General features: G+C 45.2%; 4 protein-coding genes across 4 annotated transcripts; 3 read left to right on the top strand and 1 right to left on the bottom strand.

Moving 5' to 3' along the window:
* Positions 1-12,014: 12,014 nt before the first annotated feature.
* On the top strand, positions 12,015-12,695 carry LOC120982825 (histone H1A-like). Its single transcript, XM_040413007.1, has one exon. It carries the CDS (start codon positions 12,015-12,017, stop codon positions 12,693-12,695), a length of 681 nt encoding a protein of 226 aa, XP_040268941.1.
* Positions 12,696-14,351: 1,656 nt separating this feature from the next.
* LOC120982826 (histone H2A type 1-like) lies at positions 14,352-14,841 on the top strand. Its single transcript, XM_040413008.1, has one exon. It carries the CDS (start codon positions 14,443-14,445, stop codon positions 14,833-14,835), a length of 393 nt encoding a protein of 130 aa, XP_040268942.1. The 5' UTR covers positions 14,352-14,442; the 3' UTR covers positions 14,836-14,841.
* Positions 14,842-15,348: 507 nt separating this feature from the next.
* Positions 15,349-16,178, bottom strand: LOC120982827 (histone H3). The gene has a single exon (XM_040413009.1). It carries the CDS (start codon positions 16,176-16,178, stop codon positions 15,768-15,770), a length of 411 nt encoding a protein of 136 aa, XP_040268943.1. The 3' UTR covers positions 15,349-15,767.
* A 2,768-nt stretch (positions 16,179-18,946) lies between these two features.
* LOC120982832 (histone H2B 1.1) lies at positions 18,947-19,404 on the top strand. Its single transcript, XM_040413014.1, has one exon. It carries the CDS (start codon positions 18,947-18,949, stop codon positions 19,325-19,327), a length of 381 nt encoding a protein of 126 aa, XP_040268948.1. The 3' UTR covers positions 19,328-19,404.
* Positions 19,405-23,932: the final 4,528 nt, after the last annotated feature.

Here is a 23,932-nt window from a genome sequence, read left to right as displayed (position 1 = left end):
GGTGTTGACCACTGAAATCACCAAAGTCAGCAAGGCCAGGCTTGTTTCCAGGACCTCCTGCCTGCTTTTGCTACCCCACGCCAAGTTGTGCCTGTTCCTTTGTTGCACCTTTTACCCTTCACCCCCTTTTCAGGTTGATCAGGGGTATTACAGCACTTTTCTTGCTGTCCTTTTATAGTGCAATTTGATACTAAGGAACCGTGCCCGGAGACAGACTCAAAAGTACCTGAGCCTCTGAGATTCTTATTCTTTTAAAAGTAATGTGCCCAGAGATGGACTCCACCGCATGAGAGCCTCTGTGATTAATAAGAAATAACCTGGGTACGGACTCATGTTTGTTATTTGAGCCTCCAAGAACTTTTATACCGTTTTCTACTGTTTTATCATGGACTTATTCATTGTCATGGACTATCCTGGTTCTAATGTTACGCTGTGCCAGGTCAGCGCCCCAGTTCCATTCACTATCCTGAGAGAAGAGAATGACGCCCCTTGTCACTACCCTTCACTTTTGCCAATTGGACCTGATGTAAATGTAAATGCAGATGAATTACATGTATGTATGCCTGCATGTCTCTATTTTCTATTTCAGGTAGAGATTCCAGTTGGGCGACCCATGATGGAGTACGAGGTCGTACTCAGCTTAAAGCAGTGGGGTATGTAGTGTACGGGGACTGTAATACCCGTCACTACCAAAGTGTCACTTGGTGTGCTGTCGTCCCTCCTAATTATGGGGAAGTTGTTGTATGCCAGTTTTATAAAATGTCATGTAATGTAATGCATGTATTTCCCTGTTGCTATGAAACTTGCAAGTACAGGCCGGCTAGGGGTGTCATTCCAGCTTCTAGGCATTAGAGGGAGCTAGGGAGCCCTAGTTTATATAAGGCCAGACAGGGAAGTGCAGGGCAGACGGAGTCTAGTATCTGTAAGCTACAGTTGGAGATTAGACAATGTCTGAGACAAGTCCAGGCCTGAAGCCTGCTGTTCAGGAGAAGATTCCCTCCTGAATTCCCATATGCAGAAGCAGGAATATCTTAGACTAAGAGCCTGAGGAACCATTCAGAAGCTGAGAGAGACAGAGGCAAAGATCAGAAGAGCCAGAGGTACTGAGAGAAACAGAGGAGGTACTTATTTAAGCCATAATCAAGGATATAAAGCCAGACTTAGGTTAATGGGCCTTGGTGAAGAATTGCTACATTCCAGGATCAGACAGAGTTAGAGTGCAAGCTCCTTTGCTGCAAGTCCTGTGTTCAACACTCTGTAATTACCCTGCTGTACTGAATTGCCTGCATCGACCGAATTGCAAAATCGACTGTATGCTGAGGAACTGCATTTCCTTTATTGTCTCTGCTTGGAAAACCTACTAAAGTTTGAGTTCTGTTTTAATCCTACGTTTCCTCAATTTATTCCTGCATCCGCAAACGGCGTGCCACCGTTTACTTGGCACTGGCGTCACGAACTATTCCTTACCTATACCTGCCCTTGCAGAGAGTCAGCTGTACCAGGTTAGTGTATATTGCACTACATCACCCAGAAACACCTACTACACACAACTTGAGTATGCTGCATAACTTCGGCCTTCCCGCTCACCGCCTCATATGCGACGTGCCCACCAGGTGGAACTCCACCTTGCACATGCTGGACAGACTGTGCGAGCAGCAGCAGGCCATAGTGGAGTTTCAGCTGCAGCACGCACGGGTGAGACGCTCTGCGGAACAGCAACACTTCACCACCAATGACTGGGCCTCCATGCGAGACCTGTGTGCCCTGTTGCGCTGTTACGAGTACTCCACCAACGTGGCCAGTGCCGATAACGCCGTTCTCAGCGTTACAATACCACTTCTATGTCTCCTTGAAAAAACGCTGCAGGCGATGATGGAAGAGGATGTGGTACAGGAGGAGGAGGAGGAGGAAGAAGAGGGATCATTTCGTAGGGTTTCCGGCCAGTCATTCCCAAGTGCCTCCGAGGGTGGTTTCCTGCAGCCACAAACCAAAGGTACACAATTGTCCAGCCAGGGCACAGTTCTGGAGGATGAGGAGGAGGAGATGGAGGGGCGTGGCTGGGGGGATACAGAGGACACACTGGTGCGTGGCTGGGGGGATACAGAGGACACAGACGATACACCTCCCACAGAGGACAGCTTGTCGTTGCCTCTGGGCAGCCTGGCACACATGAGCGATTACATGCTGCAGTGTCTCCGCAACGACCGCTGAGTTGCCCACATTCTAACTTGTGCTGATTCCTGGGTGGCCACGCTGCTGGATCCCCGTTACACGGACAACGTACCGTCCTTAATTCCCTCACTGGAGCGTGATCGTAAGATGCGCGAGTACAAGCGCACCCTGGTAGACGCGCTGCTAGTGGCATTCCCACCTGACAGCGGGGGCACAGTGGAAGCAGAAGGCGAAGGCAGAGGATGAGGTCGCCAACGCAGCTGGGGCACCGCCAGCACCTCAGAAGGCAGGGTTAGCATGGCCGACATGTGGAAAAGCTTTGTCAGCACAACAACCAGCACCACCGGCTGATATGGAAGGTCTTAGCAGGAGGCAGCATTTCACCAACATGGTGGAGCAGTAAGTGTGCACACGCCTACATGAACTGACTGACAGGGGTCAGCCCCTGCAACTTCTGGGTCTCCAAATTGGGCACGTGGCCTGAGCTTGCCCTTTACCCCTTGGAGGTGACTTCAATGGGGTTTGGGGTCAAGTTCGGGTCCCGAACTTAAATTTTTTTGTGAAGTTCGGCCGAACTCGAACATCCAGGTGTCCGCTCCAGGCGAGTTCTCTCAGGGGTATCTGTGCCCCCCGCCGCACCGAGCACCCGCTCTGGCCGGGCAGGAAAGCATGTCCATGGAAAACTCGCCCAGTTGGGGCCACACATGAAGTTTGCATGCCCAGAAGTCCAGGAGATCTTGGATCATGGGTTACAGGGTGCAGTCCAAGTATGTCACCGCCTGCTGGTTCAGGTTCTGCTGGATGTCCTGCTGCTGGAGCTGGGTGGTTTCTTCAGAGGGCGGCTGAAGAAAGCTGCTCATTATAGACGGAAGTTGATGCATATGATGCTGGTGATGCTTCTATCCCCCCCCCTCCGCCCCACACACACAACAGCCCCCCCAGTAAGACCTTAATGAGGACCGCCTGGTAATATGGAGGCTGTACTATAGTGTGAAGGCTGAAATCTGTAGGCTGTAATATCATGTGGAGGCTGTAATATTATGTGGAGACTGGTAATATGGAGGCTGTAATATAATATGGAGGCTATAATGTAATGTGAAGGCTATAATATAATATGGAGGCTGTAATATAATGTGGAGGCTGTAATATAATGTGAAGGCTGTAATATAATGTGGAGGCTGTAATATCATGTGGAGACTGGTAATATGGAGGCCGTAATATAATATGGAGGCTGTAATATAATGTGGAGCCTGGTAATATGGAGGCTGTGATATAATGTGAAGCCTGGTAATATGGAGGCTGTAATGTAATGTGGAGGTTGTAATATAATGTGGAGGCTGTAATATGTGGAGACTGGTAATATGGAGGCTGTAATATAATGTGGAGGCTATAATGTAATGTGAAGGCTATAATATAATATGGAGGCTGTAATATAATGTGGAGGCTGTAATATAATGTGAAGGCTGTAATATAATGTGGAGGCTGTAATATCATGTGGAGACTGGTAATATGGAGGCCGTAATATAATATGGAGGCTGTAATATAATGTGGAGCCTGGTAATATGGAGGCTGTGATATAATGTGAAGCCTGGTAATATGGAGGCTGTAATGTAATGTGGAGGTTGTAATATAATGTGGAGGCTGTAATATGTGGAGACTGGTAATATGGAGGCTGTTATATAATGTGGAGGCTATAATGTAATGTGAAGGCTATAATATAATATGGAGGCTGTAATATAATGTGAAGGCTGTAATATCATGTGGAGGCTGTAATATAATATGGAGGTTGTAATATAATGTGGAGGCTGTAATATCATGTGGAGGCTGTAATATAATATGGAGGTTGTAATATAATGTGGAGGCTGTAATATAATATGGAGGCTGTAATATGTGGAGACTGGTAATATGGAGGCTGTAATATAATGTGGAGGCTATAATGTAATGTGAAGGCTATAATATAATATGGAGGCTGTAATATAATGTGAAGGCTGTAATATAATGTGGAGGCTGTAATATCATGTGGAGGCTGTAATATGTGGAGACTGGTAATATGGAGGCTGTAATTTAATGTGGAGGCTGTAATATCATGTGGAGCCTGGTAATATGGAGGCTGTGATATAATGTGAAGCCGGGTAATATGGAGGCTGTAATGTAATGTGGAGCCTAGTAATGTGGAGGCTGTAATATAATGCGGAGCCTGGTAATAAGGAGACTGTAATATAATGTGGAGCCTGGTAATATGGAGGCTATAATATAATGTGGAGCCTGGTAATATGGAGGCTGTAATATAATGTGGAAGCTGTAATATAATATGGAGGCTATAATGTAATGTGGAGGCTGTAATATAATGTGGAGCCTGTTAATACGGAGGCTGTAATATAATATGGAGGCTATAATATAATATGGAGGCTATAATGTAATGTGAAGGCTATAATATAATATGGAGGCTGTAATATAATGTGGAGGCTGTAAAATAATGTGAAGGCTGTAATATCATGTGGAGACTGGTAATATGGAGGCTGGTAATATGAAGGCTGCAATATATTGTGGAGGCTGTAATGTAATGTGGAGGCTGTAATATAATGTGGAGACTGTAATAAAATGTGGAGGCTGTAATATCATGTAGAGGCTGCAATACAATGTGGAGGCTGTAATATAATGTAAAGGATGTAATATCATGTGGAGGCTGTAATATCATGTGGAGACTGGTAATATTGAGGCTGTAATATAAAGTGTAGGCTATAATATAATATGGAGGCTATAATGTAATGTGGAGCCTGGTAATATGGAGGCTGTAATATAATGTGGAGGCTATAATGTAATGTGGAGGCTTTAATATAATGTGGACGCTGCAATATAATGTGGAGGCTGGTAATGTGGAGGCTGTAATGTAATGTGTAGGCTATAATATAATGTGGAGCCTGGTAATATGGAGGCTGTAATATAATGTGGAGGCTATAATGTAATATGGAGGCTGTAATATAATGTGGACACTGTAATATCATGTGGAGGCTGCAATTTAATGTGGAGACTGGTAATATGGAGGCTGCAATGTAATGTGTAGGCTGTAATATAATATGGAGGCTATTATGTAATATGGAGGCTGTAATATAATGTGGACGCTTGTAATGTAATATGAAGGCTGTCATGTAATGTGAAGGTTGTAATATAATGTGGAGGCCGGTAATGTGGAGTCTGTAATATGAAGGCTGCAATATCATGTAGAGGCTGTAATATAATATGTAGGCTATAATATAGTATGAAGGCTGTAATATGGAGACGGTAATATAATGTAGTGGCTGGTAATGTAACATGTAGCCTGTAATGTAGAGACCGGTAATAGGGAGGCCAGTAATGTAACATAGAGGCCGGTAATGTTAAGTGGAGGCTGTAATGTAATGCAGAGGCTGGTAATATGAAGGCTGTAATATAATGTGGAGGCTGTGATGTAATGTGGAGGCTGGTAGTATAGAGACTGTAATGTAATGTAGAGGCTAGAAATATGGAGGCTGTCATATAATGTGGAGGCTGAAAATATGGAGGCTGTAACATAATGTTTAGGCTGTGATGTAATGTAGAGGATGATAATATGGAGTCTATAAAATAATGTGGAGGCCGGTAATGTAACATAGAGATTGTAATGTAGAGGCGGTAATATTATGTGGAGGCCAGTAATGTTAAGTGGAGGCTGGTAAAATGGAGGCTGTAATATAATTTGGAGACTGTAATGTAATGCAGTGGCTGGTAATATGAAGGCTGTAATATAATGTGGAGGCTGGCAGTATAGAGGCTGTAATGTAGAGGATAGTAATATGGAGTATGTAATATAATGTGGAGGCCGGTAATGTAACATGGAGACTTCAATGTAGAGGCCAGTAATACAGAGGCTGGTAATGTAACATGGAGGTTGTAATCTAATGTAGAGGCTGGTAAAAAAGAGGCTGTAATATGATGTGTAGGCTATAATGTAATGTAGAGGCTGAAAATATGAAGGCTGCAATATAATGCTGAGGTTGATAATATAAAATGGAGGCTGTAATGTAATATAGAGGCTGCGATGTAATGTGGAGGCTGGTAGTATGGAGGCTGTAATATTATGTGGAGGCTGTAATGTAATGTAGAGGCCGGTAATATGGAGCCTGTTATATAATGTGGAGGCTGTAATGTAATGTAGAGGCCGGTAATATGGATGCTGTCATATAATGTGGAGGTCGGTAATATAATATGGAGGCTGCAATGTAGAGGTCGGTAAGATAATATTGAGGCTGTAATGTAATGTGGAGACTGTTAATATAATATGGAGGCTGGTAATATGGAGGCTGTAATATAATGTTAAGGTTGATAATTTAATATATAGGCTTTAATATAATGCGCATATAATGTGCAGGCCGGTAATGTTATATGGAGGCTGTAATGTAATGTGGAGGCTGTAATATAATTTGGAGTCTGTAATGTAATGCAGAGGATATAATGTAATTTACAGGCTGGTAATATGGAGGCTGGAAAATAATGTGGAGGCTGGTAGTATGGAGGCTGTAATATAATGTTGAGGTTGATATAATATAGAGGCTGTAATATAATGTGGAGGATATGATGTAATTTACAGGCTGGTAACATGGAGGCTGTAATAGATAACTAGATGTAAGGTGGAGGCTGGTAGTATGGAGGCTGTAATATAATGTGGAGGTTCTCCACCGCAGCTACGAGACGAGCTGTGCTCGGAGACTGAGGGGTTAATAGTACAGGTCACATGACCGGCTCCACCTGTAAATCAGCAGCTCAACTATAGGCGGGAAATTCAATTGAGCGACGAGATCCTGAGCTCTCCCAGCCAATAGCAGAGCTCTGGACCCCGCAGCCGTTGTAATATACTGGACTCTACTGTTCTGTACTATAATATATTGGGCTATACTGTGCTGTACTAAAAATATACTGTGCTATACTGTGCTGTACTATACTATACTGTACTATACTATAATATACTGTACTATACTATACTGTACTATACTATAATATACTGTGCTATACTATACTATACTATAATATACTGTACTATAATATACTGTACTGTACTATACTATAATATACTGTACTATGCTGTACTATAATATACTGTGCTGTACTATAATATACTGTACTATAATATACTGTACTATACTGTACTATACTATAATATACTGTGCTATACTATACTGTACTATACTATAATATACTGTACTATACTATACTGTACTGTACTATAATATACTGTGCTATACTATACTATACTGTACTATACTATACTGTACTATACTATAATATACTGTACTATACTATACTGTACTATACTATAATATACTGTGCTATACTATACTGTACTGTACTATACTATACTGTACTATACTATAATATACTGTGCTATACTATACTGTACTATACTATAATATACTGTGCTATACTGTACTATACTATAATATACTGTACTATACTGTACTATACTATAATATACTGTGCTATACTATACTGTACTATACTATACTGTACTATACTATAATATACTGTACTATACTATACTGTACTGTACTATAATATACTGTGCTATACTATACTATACTATACTATACTATAATATACTGTGCTATACTATACTATACTGTACTATACTATAATATACTGTGCTATACTATACTGTACTATACTATACTATACTGTACTATACTATACTATAATATACTGTACTATACTATACTGTAGTATACTATAATATACTGTGCTATACTATACTGTACTATACTATAATATACTGTACTATACTATACTGTACTATACTATAATATACTATGCTATACTATACTATACTGTACTATAATGTACTGTGCTATACTGTGCTGTACTATAATATACTGTGCTATACTATACTGTACTATACTATACTATAATATACTGTACTATACTATACTATACTATACTATAATATACTGTGCTATACTATACTATACTATACTATAATATACTGTACTATACTATACTGTACTATACCGTGCTGTACTATACTATACTATACTGTACTATAATATACTGTACTATACTATAATATACTGTGCTATACTATACTATAATATACTGTGCTATACTATACTATAATATACTGTACTATACTATACTGTACTATACTATAATATACTGTACTATACCGTGCTATACTATACTATAATATACTGTGCTATACTATACTATACTGTACTATACTATAATATACTGTGCTATACTATACTGTACTATACTATACTGTGCTATACTATACTGTACTATACTGTACTATACTATAATATACTGTACTATACTATACTGTAGTATACTATAATATACTGTGCTATACTATACTATACTGTACTATACTATAATATACTGTACTATACTATACTATAATATACTGTGCTATACTATACTATACTGTACTATAATGTACTGTGCTATACTGTGCTGTACTATAATATACTGTGCTATACTATACTGTACTATACTATAATATACTGTACTATACTATACTGTACTATACTATAATATACTGTGCTATACTATACTATACTATAATATACTGTACTATACTATACTGTACTATACTATAATATACTGTACTATAATATACCGTGCTGTACTATACTATACTACTATACTATACTGTACTATAATATACTGTGCTATACTGTGCTGTACTATAATATACTGTGCTATACTATACTGTACTATACTATAATATACTGTGCTATACTATACTGTACTATACTGTACTATAATATACTGTGCTGTACTATAATATACTGTGCTATTCTATACTGTACTATACTATAATATACTGTGCTGTACTATACTGTACTGTACTATACTGTACTATACTATAATATACTGTGCTATACTATACTATACTGTACTATACTATACTGTGCTATACTATACTGTACTATAATATACTGTGCTATACTGTGCTGTACTATAATATACTGTGCTATACTATACTGTACTATACTATAATATACTGTGCTGTACTATACTGTACTGTACTATACTATACTATAATATTCTGTGCTATACTATACTGTACTATACTATAATATACTGTACTATACTATACTGTACTATACTATAATATACTGTGCTATACTATACTGTACTATACTGTACTATAATGTACTGTGCTATACTGTGCTGTACTATAATATACTGTGCTATACTATACTGTACTATACTATACTATAATATACTGTACTATACTTTACTATACTATAATATACTGTGCTATACTATACTATACTATAATATACTATACTGTACTATACTATAATATACTGTACTATACCGTGCTGTACTATACTATACTGTACTATAATATAATGTGCTATACTGTGCTGTACTATAATATACTGTGCTATACTATACTGTACTATACTATAATATACTGTGCTATACTATACTGTACTATAATATACTGTGCTGTGCTATACTATACTGTACTATACTATAATATACTGTGCTGTACTATACTATACTGTACTATACTATAATATACTGTGCTATACTATACTATACTGTGCTATACTATACTGTACTATACTGTACTATAATATACTGTGCTATACTGTGCTGTACTATAATATACTGTGCTATACTATACTGTACTATACTATAATATACTGTGCTGTACTATACTGTACTGTACTATACTGTACTATACTATAATATACTGTGCTATACTATACTATAATATACTGTGCTATACTATACTGTACTATAATGTACTGTGCTATACTGTGCTGTACTATAATATACTGTGCTATACTATACTGTACTATACTATAATATACTGTACTATACTATAATATACTGTGCTATACTATACTATACTATAATATACTGTACTATACCGTGCTGTACTATACTATACTGTACTATACTGTACTATAATATACTGTGCTATACTGTGCTGTACTATAATATACTGTGCTATACTATACTATAATATACTGTGCTATACTATACTGTACTATAATATACTGTGCTGTACTATAATATACTGTGCTATACTATACTGTACTATACTATAATATACTGTACTATACTGTACTGTACTATACTATAATATACTGTGCTATACTATACTGTACTATAATATACTTTGCTATACTGTGCTGTACTATACTATAATATACTGTACTATACTGTGCTGTACTATAATATACTGTGCTGTACTATACTGTACTATACTATAATATACTGTGCTATACTATACTATACTGTACTATAATATACTGTGCTGTACTATACTATACTGTACTATACTATAATATACAGTGCTATACTGTGCTGTACTATAATATACTGTGCTGTACTATACTATACTGTACTATACTATAATATACTGTGCTATACTATACTGTACTATACTGTGCTGTACAGTACTATAATATACTGTGCTATACTATACTGTACTATACTGTGCTGTACAGTACTATAATATACTGTGCTATAATATACTGTACTATACTATACTATGCTGTACAGTACTATAATATATTGTGCTATACTATACTGTACTATACTGTGCTGTACTATAATATACTGTGCTATACTATACTATACTGTGCTGTACAGTACTATAATATACTGTGCTATACTATACTGTACTATACTGTGCTGTACTATACTATAATATACTGTGCTATACTATACTGTACTATACTGTACAGTACTATAATATACAATACTGTGCTGTACTATACTGAACTATAATATACTATAATATACTGTACTATAATATACTGTACTATACTATGTTGTACTACACTATACTGTACTATACTATACTGAACTATAATATACTATACTATAATATACTGTACTATACCGTGCTGTACTATACTATCCTGTACTATAATATACTATACTGTAATATACTGTCCTATACTATACTGTACTATAATATACTATACTTTTGCCGTATTGTACTGAGATTACGGAGGTGCAATAAGGGGGATTATAGGGGCAGTTTTCTCTACTTTTCTTACTCCCCAGAATGTTTCCGGGGGTCAGTAGAGCGGGGTCCACACTTCTGGGGGGCGGGGCCATACTCTGCCCCATTGTACCGGCACCCCCTCTGCTGCAGCCAGGAGCCCAGGAGAGAAGTCCTCTGTCATCTGCGGAGCCCTGACCACAAGACGCATCTCTGCCCCCTGAGAGCCCTGTACACACATGAGGCGGCATCACTGCGGCGGGGAATGTGCGGGGACACGGAGCACTGGAGCCGGCAGGGAGCGGAGGCCGCCGCCTGTGTTACCCTCCCGGGCTCTCCGCGGCTCCAGCTCCTCCCCGCAGCGTCCAAGCAGCTTCCTGCGGCCCCACCTTGTGGGAAAGAGCCCTGGGATGGGGACGAGGGCCGGGAAGAGAGGGAACGAGCCCCCGCCATCGGGCCGGATCCAGCCGGATGTGTAGAACGTCAGGCAGAGCGGGAGGACTGTGGCGGAGATCCCGGGGCCTGCTCCGGCCTCCTCCGCCACAGACGGCGACACACGGTGAGGGGGGATGTCCGGGAGGAGGAAGGCGCGGAGAAGGCGGCCTCTCCTGTCCGGTTCTAGCCGCTAAAGGGCTCTTCTCCCGGGCAGGGAAGCACAAGGGGAGAGCGGAGCTGCAGCCGGGCTGAGAGGGGTGAAGGCGGGGTCTGTGTCCAGTGTCAGCCAATAGACGCGCAGGAGGGCGGAGCTCGGCAGCCAATCACTGCGCAGCGCTGCACATATAAGAGGCGGTCCCGGCTCCGGCCTCAGTGTTTTCTGCAGGAGAAGTCTTTGTGTTTTCTCCCCACGTCTCACACGATGGCAGAGACCGCGCCAGCAGCCGCCGCTCCGTCTCCTCCCGCCGAAGCGGCCGCCAAGTCCAAGAAGCAGCCGAGGAAATCCGCCGCGGCAGCAGGGGGCGCCAAGAAAAGCAAGAAGCCGTCCGGTCCCAGCGTGTCCGAGCTCCTGGTCACAGCCGTGTCCGCCTCCAAGGAGCGCAGCGGGGTGTCTCTGGCCGCCCTGAAGAAGGCTCTGGCTGCCGGAGGATGCGATGTAGAGAAGAACAATAGCCGCATCAAGGTGGCCATCAGGGCTCTGGTCACCAAGGGGACCCTCACCCAGGTGAAGGGCAGCGGCGCCTCCGGCTCCTTCAAGCTCAACAAGAAGCAGCAGGAGACCAAGGACAAGGCGGCGGCCAAGAAGAAGCAGCCGGCGGCCAAGAAGCCTGCAGCTACTGCGGCCAAGAAACCCGCTAAATCCCCAAAGAAGCCCAAGAAGGCTCCGGCCAAGAGCCCGAAAAAGGCTAAGAAACCAGCCGCGGCCAAGAAAGCAGCCAAGAGCCCCAAGAAGCCGAAGGCTGCCCCCAAGCCCAAGAAGCTGGCCAAGAGTCCGGCTAAGAAGGAGGCCAAACCCAAGGCTGCCAAGAGTCCGGCTAAGAAAGCGGTGAAACCCAAGGCTGCCAAGAGTCCGGCTAAGAAAGCGGCGAAAGCCAAGAAGTAACCGGCGCTGCCTGCACTTCTCCCCCAAAGGCTCTTCTCAGAGCCACCACCTCCTCCTCAGACGAGCTCCACTCCGCCCTTCTGCCCTCGTCCTCCGCTCACAGCGGATATATTCAGTCTCCAGATTACATCACAGCCTCCATATAACTAGCCTCCACAATATATTACAGCCTCAATATTAGCGGCCTCTACATTACATCACAGCTTAAACATTGTTACAGCCTCCATATTAATTGACAGCCTCTGTATTACCAGCCTCTACATTACAGCCTCCCTACTACCAGCCTCCATTTTGTATTATCAATCTCAACATTATATTACAGCCTTCATATTTTCAGCCTCTACTTTACATTATAGCCTCCATATTATATTGCAGCCTTTATATTACCAGCCTCCACATTATATTACAGACTCCATATTACCGTCATCTACATTACATCACAGCATAAACATTATGTTACAACCTCCATAATTCCAGCCTCCACATTATATTACAGCCTCTACATTACATTACAGCCTCCACATTACATCACAGCCTAAACATTATGTTACAGCCTCCATATTTTCAGCATCAAGATTACATCACAGCCTCCACATTATGTGACAGCCTCCACATGATATTACCAGCCTCTGCATTACAGGCTAAAATTATATTACAGCCTCTGCATTATATTACAGCCTCCGTATTACCGGCCTCTACATTACAGTCTCCATATTACATTACCGGCCTCCACATTATATTAAATCCTCCGTATTACCGGCCTCTACATTACATCACAGCTTAAACATTATGTTACAGCCTCCACATTACATCACAGCCTCAACATTGACAGCCTCCATATTACCAGCCTGTAAATTACATTATATCCTCCGCATTATATTAAAGCCTCTATATTATATTATCAACCTCAACATTATATAACAGCCTCCATACTACCAGCCTCCACATTATATTACCACTACGCCCCTTATCCTCCCCAGTGCCCAATCACCACTCCCCTCATTAATAGCAGATCACTACTTCCCTCATTCTCCTCACTGGCTGACCACTACTCCCCTAATCATCCTCAATACCATATAACTACTCCCCTCATACTTAGTGCCCGATCACTACTCCCCTCATCCTCCTCTCTGGCAGATCACTACTCCCCTCATCATCCTCAATAGCATATAACTACTTCCCTCATACTTAGTGCCCGATCACTACTCCCCTCATCATCCTCAATAGCATATAACTACTTCCCTCATACTTAGTGCCCGATCACTACTCCCCTCATCCTCCTCTCTGGCAGATCACTGCTCCCCTTATACACTTCAGCTGAGCTCTGCTCCCGCTATGAATGGCTGCGGATCAGCGAGCTGTGCGGCTGCTCAGTGCAGGGCGGGAGGACGAGGCTCCGCTCCTACGGGCACATAACGGCTGAGGGGGTCCAGAGCTCTGCTCCTATTGGCTGGGAGAGCTCAGGATCTCGTCGCTCATTTGAATTTCCCGCCTATAGTCCCCAACTGCAAATGAGCTGCTGATCTACAGAAGGAGCCGGTCATGTGACCTGTACCCGCGTCATAAGCCACGCCCCGCGCCTCTCATTGGCTTCTTCACGAGTCTTGTCTCCGTTGGAGGCTTCTAATCCACCCAATGAGCGGCGCTGGGGGCGGAGCAGCAGCCTATAAAGGCGGCAGGAGGCGGCTCCTCCGGATCACACACATCAGAGTCTTCGTTGCTGTTTTGTGCTCTGCTGTAGAGAACGATGTCTGGACGCGGCAAACAAGGAGGCAAAGTCCGGGCTAAGGCCAAGACCCGCTCCTCCCGGGCAGGGCTCCAGTTCCCGGTCGGCCGAGTGCACAGGCTCCTCCGCAAGGGCAACTACGCCCAGAGGGTGGGCGCCGGCGCTCCCGTCTACTTGGCCGCTGTGCTCGAGTATCTCACCGCCGAGATCCTGGAGCTGGCCGGCAATGCCGCCCGCGACAACAAGAAGACCCGCATCATCCCCCGCCACCTGCAGCTGGCCGTGCGCAACGACGAGGAGCTCAACAAGCTGCTGGGCGGCGTCACCATCGCCCAGGGAGGCGTCCTGCCCAACATCCAGGCCGTGCTGCTGCCCAAGAAGACCGAGAGCACCAAGTCGGCCAAGAGCAAGTGAGCCCGGCTCTGCTGCTGCTGTGCCCCCCGGAACCAAAGGCTCTTCTAAGAGCCCCCCACATGGTCTGTACGACTGAGCTGGCGATGCCGCTGATCTCCGCTGTGCAGGAGGCGTCACACAGGGGCACTTACCGCTCCTGACTAGAGATGGGAAGTTTGGATCTTTGGCTTCAGTTGGTGACAAGTGACCCGGATAGGTAATAAGTGTCCGATCAGTGGTGACCGGACTGAGGACTAGGAAGGGGGGGCTGATCTGGGCATTATACTGAGTGGGGGGCACTGATCTGGGCATTATACTGAGTGGGGGGCTGGGGGCACTGATCTGGGCATTATACTGAGTGGGGGGCGCTCTATTCTATGGACAGCACTGCGAGGGCTTTATACTGCTGCAGCCGGTCAGAGACTCCGTGTATTGTTCTAGAAGTCGGATCATTGGATTCTTAGACTCAGTGCACGACTCCCTGGACCGTGTGCGCCTCCGCTCTGATTGGCTGCTGGCCTCCCCTCCTCCGACATGAATCGGACATCACCGCTCCTGACCTGCTGCGAGTCCGGGCAGACATTGCTGCTGTAGAGGGTTTGGCCGCTGAATTCTAACCGGACTGTAATTGAGCGGGAATTTCAAAAGCCAGAGATCAGCCAATCACTGTAAAGCACTTGTCCTATAGCTCCGCCCCCAGCAGCGCTGAGTGGAGATGGCGGGGGGCAGGGAGGATGGAGGCGGTTATCGGTCACGGTCAGCGAGTCCCTGATAGACGGGGGGAGATACAGAGAGCGCTTTTAGAATAAAGGAACTGCTCTTACTGATCAGAGCGCTGAAAGGGTTAACCCGCCTCCTGTGAGCAGAGGTGGAGGATGAAGGGCGGAGTGGAGCTCGTCTCTGGAGGAGGTGGCGGCTCTGAGAAGAGCCTTTGTTGGGTGCGGGGCGCAGATCTAAGCCCTCTCCCCTCGGATCCTGCGGGCCAGCTGGATATCCTTGGGCATGATGGTGACCCGCTTGGCGTGGATGGCGCAGAGGTTGGTGTCCTCGAAGAGCCCGACCAGGTAAGCCTCGCTGGCCTCCTGCAGGGCCATGACGGCCGAGCTCTGGAAGCGAAGGTCGGTCTTGAAGTCCTGGGCGATCTCTCTCACCAGGCGCTGGAAGGGCAGCTTCCGGATGAGCAGCTCGGTGGACTTCTGGTAGCGCCGGATCTCCCGGAGAGCGACGGTCCCGGGCCGGTAGCGGTGAGGCTTCTTGACTCCGCCAGTGGCGGGGGCGCTCTTCCTGGCGGCCTTAGTGGCCAGCTGCTTGCGGGGAGCTTTCCCGCCGGTGGACTTACGGGCTGTCTGCTTGGTTCTGGCCATGGTTCTGCAGAGATCTGTACACAGCAAGAGAGTGAGGTGAGGAGCGGACCGTGCAGATCATTTATACTCCCGGCCTCGTCCTCATTGGCTCATGTAAACCACACCCCTACATCCCTATTAGTTTATTCGTACAATGATGTGCCCGCAAAAACTTCCGTAACCAATCATCGTTCACAAGAGGCGGAGCCCATCCTATCCGCCAGTCCCAGCTGATGGGCGTGTCTCCAGGTAATAAGCCCCTCCTACATGAAGCGGGAGGTCAGTCTCTTCCCACCGCCTCCTCCTCAGACGAGCTCCACTCCGCCCTTCTGCCCTCGTTCTCCGCTCACAGCGGGCGGGGGCTCCGGCTCTTCTGCGGGCAGGAATAGGGGGCTGGTTAACCCTGTCAGCGCCGCTCTCTTCAGTCTATCAGGGCCTCGCTGCTCGGCTGATAACCGCCCCTCACTGCGCGCCGCCCTCTGCTGGTAGTGATGCCGCCGCTGAGTGTACTGTGCGTGCAGGGGGGTCGTGCGCTCTGTCCCTGGACACCAGCGCAGCGATGGAGCCGCTCTTCTCCGCACAGTGAATACGGGACTGTTCTCCCCTCCTCCGGTGTGGGGCGGGAGAAGGCGGCCACTGACGGGTTAATACTGAGCAGGCTATGGGGGCGGGGCTCATCTGAATGAATAGCTATGAGCCCCGCCCCTCCTCCTGCTGCTCCGCCCCCCGCTCTTCTCAGAGCCCCCACCTTCTCTAGGACGGAGCTGCCGCATTGTGTGAATACATGGAAGCCTCATGTCCGAGGCGGATTATTCCCTCATTATAGACCACTGATCGGGAGGATGAGGGGAGTAGTGATCGTATACTCGGGAGGATGGGGGGAGTAGTGATTGGACACTGAGGATGAGGGGAGTAATGATCGCCCAGAGAGAAGTTGGGCAATGAGGAGAATGAGTGAAGTAGTTATATGGTACTGAGGATGATGAGGGGAGTAGTGGTCAGCCAGTGAGGAGGATGAGGGCAGTAGTGATCTGCTAATGGATGGATGTGAGCCCCGCCGTGCGCTCTATCCCCGGACACCAGCGCAGAGAAGGGGGCGGAGCTATACGACAAGTGCTTTACAGTGATTGGCTGATCTCTGGCTTTTGAAATTCCCGCTCAATTACAGTCCGGTCAGAATCCAGCGGCCGTGGAGGAGCAGTCCATTACACACAGGGGCGCTGATGGTCCGGGCGTCACACAGGGGCACTTACCGCTCCTGACCTGCTGCGAGAACGGGCAGACATTTCTGCTGTAGAGGGTTCGTCCCCTGTGTGTAATGGACTGCTCCTCCACGGCCGCTGGATTCTGACCGGACTGTAATTGAGCGGGAATTTCAAAAGCCAGAGATCAGCCAATCACTGGAAAGCACTTGTTCTATAGCTCCGCCCCCTTCTCTGCGCTGGTGTCCGGGGATAGAGCGCACGGCGGGGCTCACATCCATCCATTAGCAGATCACTACTTCCCTCATCCTCCTCACTGACTGACCACTACTCCCCTAATCATCCTCAGTACCATATAACTACTTCACTCATTCTCCTCATTGCCCAACTTCTCTCTGGCCGATCACTACTCCCCTCATCCTCAGTGTCTGATCACTACTCCCCCCATCCTCAGTGTCCAATCACTACTCCCCTCATCCTCCTCAGTGTCCAATCACTACTCCCCTCATCCTCAGTGTCCAATCACTACTCCCCCTCATCCTCCCGATCTGGTCTATAATGAGGGAATAATCCGCCTCGGACATGAGGCTTCCATGTATTAACACAATGCGGCAGCTCCGTCCTAGAGAAGGGGGGGGGCTCTGAGAAGAGCGGGGGGCGGAGCAGGAGGGGCGGGGCTCATAGCTATTCATTCACTGAGCCGGGGGCGGAACAGCAGGAGGGGCGGGGCTCACATCTATTCATTCAGATGAGCCGGGGGCGGAGCTTGTCCACGGCCGCTGAATTCTAACCGGACAGTAATTGAGCGGGAATTTCAAAAGCCATGGTACTAGTTCTATAGCCCCGCCCCCATAGCCTGCTCAGTATTAACCCGTCAGTGGTCGCCTTCTCCCGCTCCCCACCGGAGAAGGGGAGAACAGTCCCGTATTCACTGTGCGGAGAAGAGCGGCTCCATCGCTGCGCTGGTGTCCAGGGATAGAGCGCACGACCCCCCTGCAGGCACAGTACACTCAGCGGCGGCATCACTACCAGCAGAGGGCGGGGCACAGTGAGGGGCGGTTATCAGCAGAGCAGCGAGGCCCTGATAGACTAAAGAGAGATGTTAGCCACGCCCCCCGGCTCAGCTGAATGGAAGGATACGAGCCCTGCTGCTCCTCCCCCCGGCTCAACCGAATGGATGGATGTGAGTTCTGCTCCGCCCCCCGGTTTAGCAGAATGGATGGCTATGAGCCCTGCCCCTCCTGCTGCTCCGCTTTCCGACTCAGCTCTATGAATGGATGTGAGCCCCTCCCTTCTTGCTGCTCCGTCCCCCGGCTCTGCTGAATGGATGGATGTGAGCCACGCCTCTCTATTTGCTCCGCCCTGGCTCTGCTGAATGGATGGATGTGAGCCCCGCCTCTCTATTTGCTCCGCCCCCGGCTCAGCTGAATGGATGTGAAGCTGCCAATTGGGAGAAGCGGAGACACCACGTGACCCTCTCCTCCAGTAGATCGGCGCGCAGTCAGCAGCAGCTCATTTGCATGGCCCGTGTATAAATACCGCCGCGGTGGCAGGAGGAGAACAGACGAGATTTTGTCCTCAGTCAGAATGCCCGAGCCAGCCAAGTCCGCCCCAGCGCCCAAGAAGGGCTCCAAGAAAGCCGTCACCAAGGTTCAGAAGAAGGACGGCAAGAAGCGGAGGAAGAGCAGGAAGGAGAGCTATGCCATCTACGTCTACAAGGTGCTGAAGCAGGTCCACCCCGACACCGGCATCTCCTCCAAGGCCATGGGCATCATGAACTCCTTCGTCAACGACATCTTCGAGCGCATCGCAGGGGAAGCCTCCCGCCTGGCTCACTACAACAAGCGCTCCACCATCACCTCCCGGGAGATCCAGACCGCCGTGCGCCTGCTGCTGCCCGGAGAGCTGGCCAAGCACGCCGTCTCCGAGGGCACCAAGGCCGTCACCAAGTACACCAGCGCCAAGTGAGCGCCGCCCCCGCTCTCCGGACCCAAAGGCTCTTCTCAGAGCCCCCACCCTGTCTCCAGCGGAGCTGCTCCCGTGTCTCCCCGTTGTTCTCACAGTGGCTGCGGTTTTCCTCCCTATCAGCTAGATGAGATGCGGTAACGCTATCGGAAGTTACAATACAAGCTCCCCTCATCCTCCTCCTCCATGCCCGATCACTACTCCCATCATTCTCCTCAGTGTGGCGCTCCCTGGGGAGAGGCTGTGCGGCCGCTCAGTGCAGGACAGGAGGACGAGGCTCCTACGGGCACATAACGGCTGCGGGGTCCAGAGCTCTGCTATTGGCTGGGAGAGCTCAGGATCTCGTCGCTCATTTGAATTTCCCGCCTATAGTTGAGCTGCTGATTTACAGGTGGAGCCGGTCATGTGACCTGTACCAGCGCCGCTCATTGGCGGGACGGATTAACCCCTCAGTCTCCGAGCACAGCTCGTCTCGTAGCTGCGGTGGAGAACACCCGGGGCTCGGGATTTACAGATTATTGGGGGGTTTCTGTAATGCAGACCTCCGGCTGTACTGACTGAGCACAGGGCGCCGCTGATCTCCTGATGGGCGGGCGGTGTTAACCCCTCAGTGGAATTGTAGCCCCTCCCCGGGAAGATGTGGGCGGCTCTGAGAAGAGCCTTTGTGCTGTGAGGACGGAGGAGGCGGCAGCATTAACCCCCGAAGCCGTAGAGAGTGCGGCCCTGGCGCTTGAGCGCGTAGACCACGTCCATGGCGGTGACGGTCTTCCTCTTGGCGTGCTCGGTGTAGGTGACGGCGTCCCGGATGACGTTCTCCAGGAAGACCTTCAGCACCCCGCGAGTCTCCTCATAGATGAGGCCGGAGATGCGCTTGACGCCTCCCCTGCGAGCTAGGCGGCGGATGGCAGGCTTGGTGATGCCCTGGATGTTATCACGGAGCACCTTCCTGTGCCGCTTGGCGCCGCCTTTCCCGAGCCCTTTCCCTCCTTTACCGCGACCAGACATCTTCTAGGTGTGAGGAGCAGAGAGCAGTGACTGCTCAGCCCAGAGCCCTCCTTTATATGGAGCATGGGCGGACCTGAAAGAGAACTGCACGGAGAGGCGGCCTTTCTGGGGGCGGGGCTGTTCCTGACCTCCAGGCCCCGCCCTCCAGCTCTGATTGGCTGAGCTCAGAAGTGCTGGTGGTTTTCATTTTCCAGCCTCCATGTTACCAGCCTGTAAATTACATCATATCCTTCGCATTAAAATAAACTCTCTATATTATATTATCAACCTCTGCATTACATTATAGCCTCCACCTTATATTACAGCCTCCATATTACATCTATGTTTCTATTACAGCCTCCATATTACATTATCTTCCACCACATTATATTACAGCCTCCATATTACCAGCCTCAACATTACATTACAGCCTCCATACTACCAGCCTCTACATTATATTACAGCCTCCACATTACATAACCAGGCTCCACATAATATCACAGCCTCCACATTACATTACAGCCTACATATAATATTACAGCTTCCACATTATATTCCAGCCTCCACATGATATTACAGCCTCCATATTATATTACAGCTCCCACAATATATTACAGCCTCCATATTATATTATCAACCTCAACATTATATTACAGCCTCCATATTTAAAGCCTCCACATTACATTATAGTCTCCACATTACATCACAGCCTCTATATTATCATCCTCAACATTATATTACAGCCTCCATATTTACGGCCTCCACATTACATCACAGCCTCCATATTATATTGTCAACCTCAACAACATATTACAGCCTCTACATTACATTATAGCCTCCACATTATATTACAGCCTAAAAATTATCAGCCTCCACACTACATTACAGCCTCCATGTTACATTACCAGCCTCCACATTATATTACAGCCTCCGTATCACCATCCTCTACTATAGTACAGTATAGTACAGTATATTATAGTACAGTATATTATAGTACAGCACATTAGAGTACAGTATATTATAGTACAGTATATTATAGTACAGCACATTAGAGTACCGTATATTATAGTACAGTATAGTACAGTATATTATAGTACAGTATATTATAGTACAGCACAGTAGAGTACAGTATATTATAGTACAGTATATTATATTTCAGTACAGTATAGTATAGTACAGTATAGTATAGCATAGTATATTATAGTACAGCACAGTAGAGTACAGTATATTAAAGTACAGTATAGTACAGCACATTAGAGTACAGTATATTATAGTACATTATATTATAGTACAGTATATTATAGTACAGTACAGTATATTATATTTCAGTATAGTATAGTACATTATATTATAGTACAGCACAGTAGAGTACAGTATATTATAGTATAGTTCAGTATAGTACAGCACATTAGAGTACAGTATATTATAGTACAGTATATTGTAGCACAGTATATTATAGTACAGTACAGTATATTATATTTCAGTACAGTATAGTATAGTACAGTATATTATAGTACAGCACAGTATAGTACAGTATAGTACAGTATATTATAGTACAGTATAGTACAGCATAGTATATTATAGTACAGTATATTATAGTACAGCACAGTATAGTACAGTATATTATAGTACAGTATAGTACAGCATAGTATAGTATATTATAGTTCAGTATATTATAGTACAGTATAGTACAGTATATTATAGTTCTGCATAGTATAGTACAGTATAGTACAGTATAGTATAGTACAGAACAGTATAGTACAGTATATTATAGTACAGTATATTATAGTTCAGCATAGTACAGCATAGTATAGTACAGTATAGTACAGCACAGTATAGTACAGTACAGTACAGCACAGCATAGTATAGTACAGTATAGTACAGCACAGTATAGTACAGTACAGTACAGCACAGCATAGTATTGTATAGTAAAGCACAGCACAGTATAGTACAGTATAGTATATTATAGTATAGTACAGCACGGTATAGTACAGTATAGTACAGCACAGTACAGTATAGTACAGTATATTATAGTACAGTATATTATAGTTCAGCATAGTACAGCATAGTATAGTACAGTATAGTACAGCACAGTATAGTACAGTACAGTACAGCACAGCATAGTATAGTACAGTATAGTACAGCACAGTATAGTACAGTACAGTACAGCACAGCATAGTATTGTATAGTAAAGCACAGCATAGTATAGTACAGTATAGTACAGCACAGCATAGTATAGTACAGTATAGTATAGTACAGTATAGCATAGTACAGTACAGTACAGCACAGCATAGTATAGTACAGCACAGCATAGTATAGTACAGCACAGCATAGTATAGTACAGTATAGTATATTACAGTATAGTACAGCACAGCATAGTATAGTACAGCACAGCATAGTATAGTACAGTATAGTACAGCACAGTATAGTACAGTACAGCATAGTATAGTATAGTACAGCACAGTATAGTACAGTATAGTATAGTACAGTATAGTACAGCACAGCATAGTATAGTACAGCACAGCATAGTATAGTACAGTATAGTACAGCACTGTATAGTACAGTACAGCATAGTATAGTATAGTACAGCACAGCATAGTATAGTACAGTATAGTATAGTACAGCACAGCATAGTATAGTACAGCACAGCATAGTATAGTACAGTATAGTATAGTACAGTATAGCACAGCATAGTATAGTACAGTATAGCACAGCACAGTATAGTATAGTACAGCACAGCATAGTACAGTATAGTATAGTACAGCACAGCATAGTATAGTACAGAACAGTATAGTACAGCACAGCATAGTATAGTATAGTACAGCACAGCATAGTATAGTACAGCACAGTATAGTACAGCACAGTATAGTACAGCACAGCATAGTATAGTACAGCACAGTATAGTATAGCACAGCATAGTATAGTACAGCACAGCATAGTATAGTACAGAACAGTATAGTACAGCACAGCATAGTATAGTACAGTATAGTATAGTACAGCACAGCATAGTATAGTACAGCACAGTATAGTATAGTACAGTATAGTACAGCACAGTATAGTATAGTACAGTATAGTACAGTATAGTACAGCACAGCATAGTATAGTACAGCACAGTATAGTATAGCACAGCACAGTATAGTACAGCACAGCATAGTATAGTACAGTATAGTATAGTACAGTATAGTACAGCACAGTATAGTATAGTACAGTATAGTATAGTACAGTATAGTACAGCACAGCATAGTATAGTACAGCACAGTATAGTATAGCACAGTATAGTACAGTATAGTATAGTACAGTATAGTACAGTATAGTAAAGCACAGTATAGTGCAGCATAGTACAGTACAGCACAGTATAGTACAGCATAGTATAGCACAGTATAGTACATCACAGTATAGTACAGTATATTATAGTACAGCACAGTACAGTATAGCACAGTATAGTACAGTATAGTACAGCACAGTATAGTACAGCACAGTATAGTACAGCACAGTATAGTACAGTATAGTACAGCACAGTATAGTACAGCACAGCATATTATAGTACAGCACAGCATAGTATAGTACAGAATAGTATAGTACAGTATAGTACAGCACAGTATAGTATAGTACAGCACAGTATAG

The sequence above is a fragment of the Bufo bufo genome, assembly GCF_905171765.1.
Source record: "Bufo bufo chromosome 3 unlocalized genomic scaffold, aBufBuf1.1 SUPER_3_unloc_2, whole genome shotgun sequence".
NCBI classification, from domain to species: Eukaryota; Metazoa; Chordata; class Amphibia; order Anura; family Bufonidae; genus Bufo; species Bufo bufo.
This window is presented reverse-complemented; position numbering and strand designations above follow the sequence as displayed.

Excerpts from the sequence above, each read along its gene's own strand:
- LOC120982825 (XM_040413007.1), top strand. The coding sequence starts at position 12,015 with ATGGCAGAGACCGCGCCAGCAGCCGCCGCTCCGTCTCCTCCCGCCGAA.
- LOC120982826 (XM_040413008.1), top strand. The coding sequence starts at position 14,443 with ATGTCTGGACGCGGCAAACAAGGAGGCAAAGTCCGGGCTAAGGCCAAG.
- LOC120982827 (XM_040413009.1), bottom strand. The coding sequence starts at position 16,178 with ATGGCCAGAACCAAGCAGACAGCCCGTAAGTCCACCGGCGGGAAAGCT.
- LOC120982832 (XM_040413014.1), top strand. The coding sequence starts at position 18,947 with ATGCCCGAGCCAGCCAAGTCCGCCCCAGCGCCCAAGAAGGGCTCCAAG.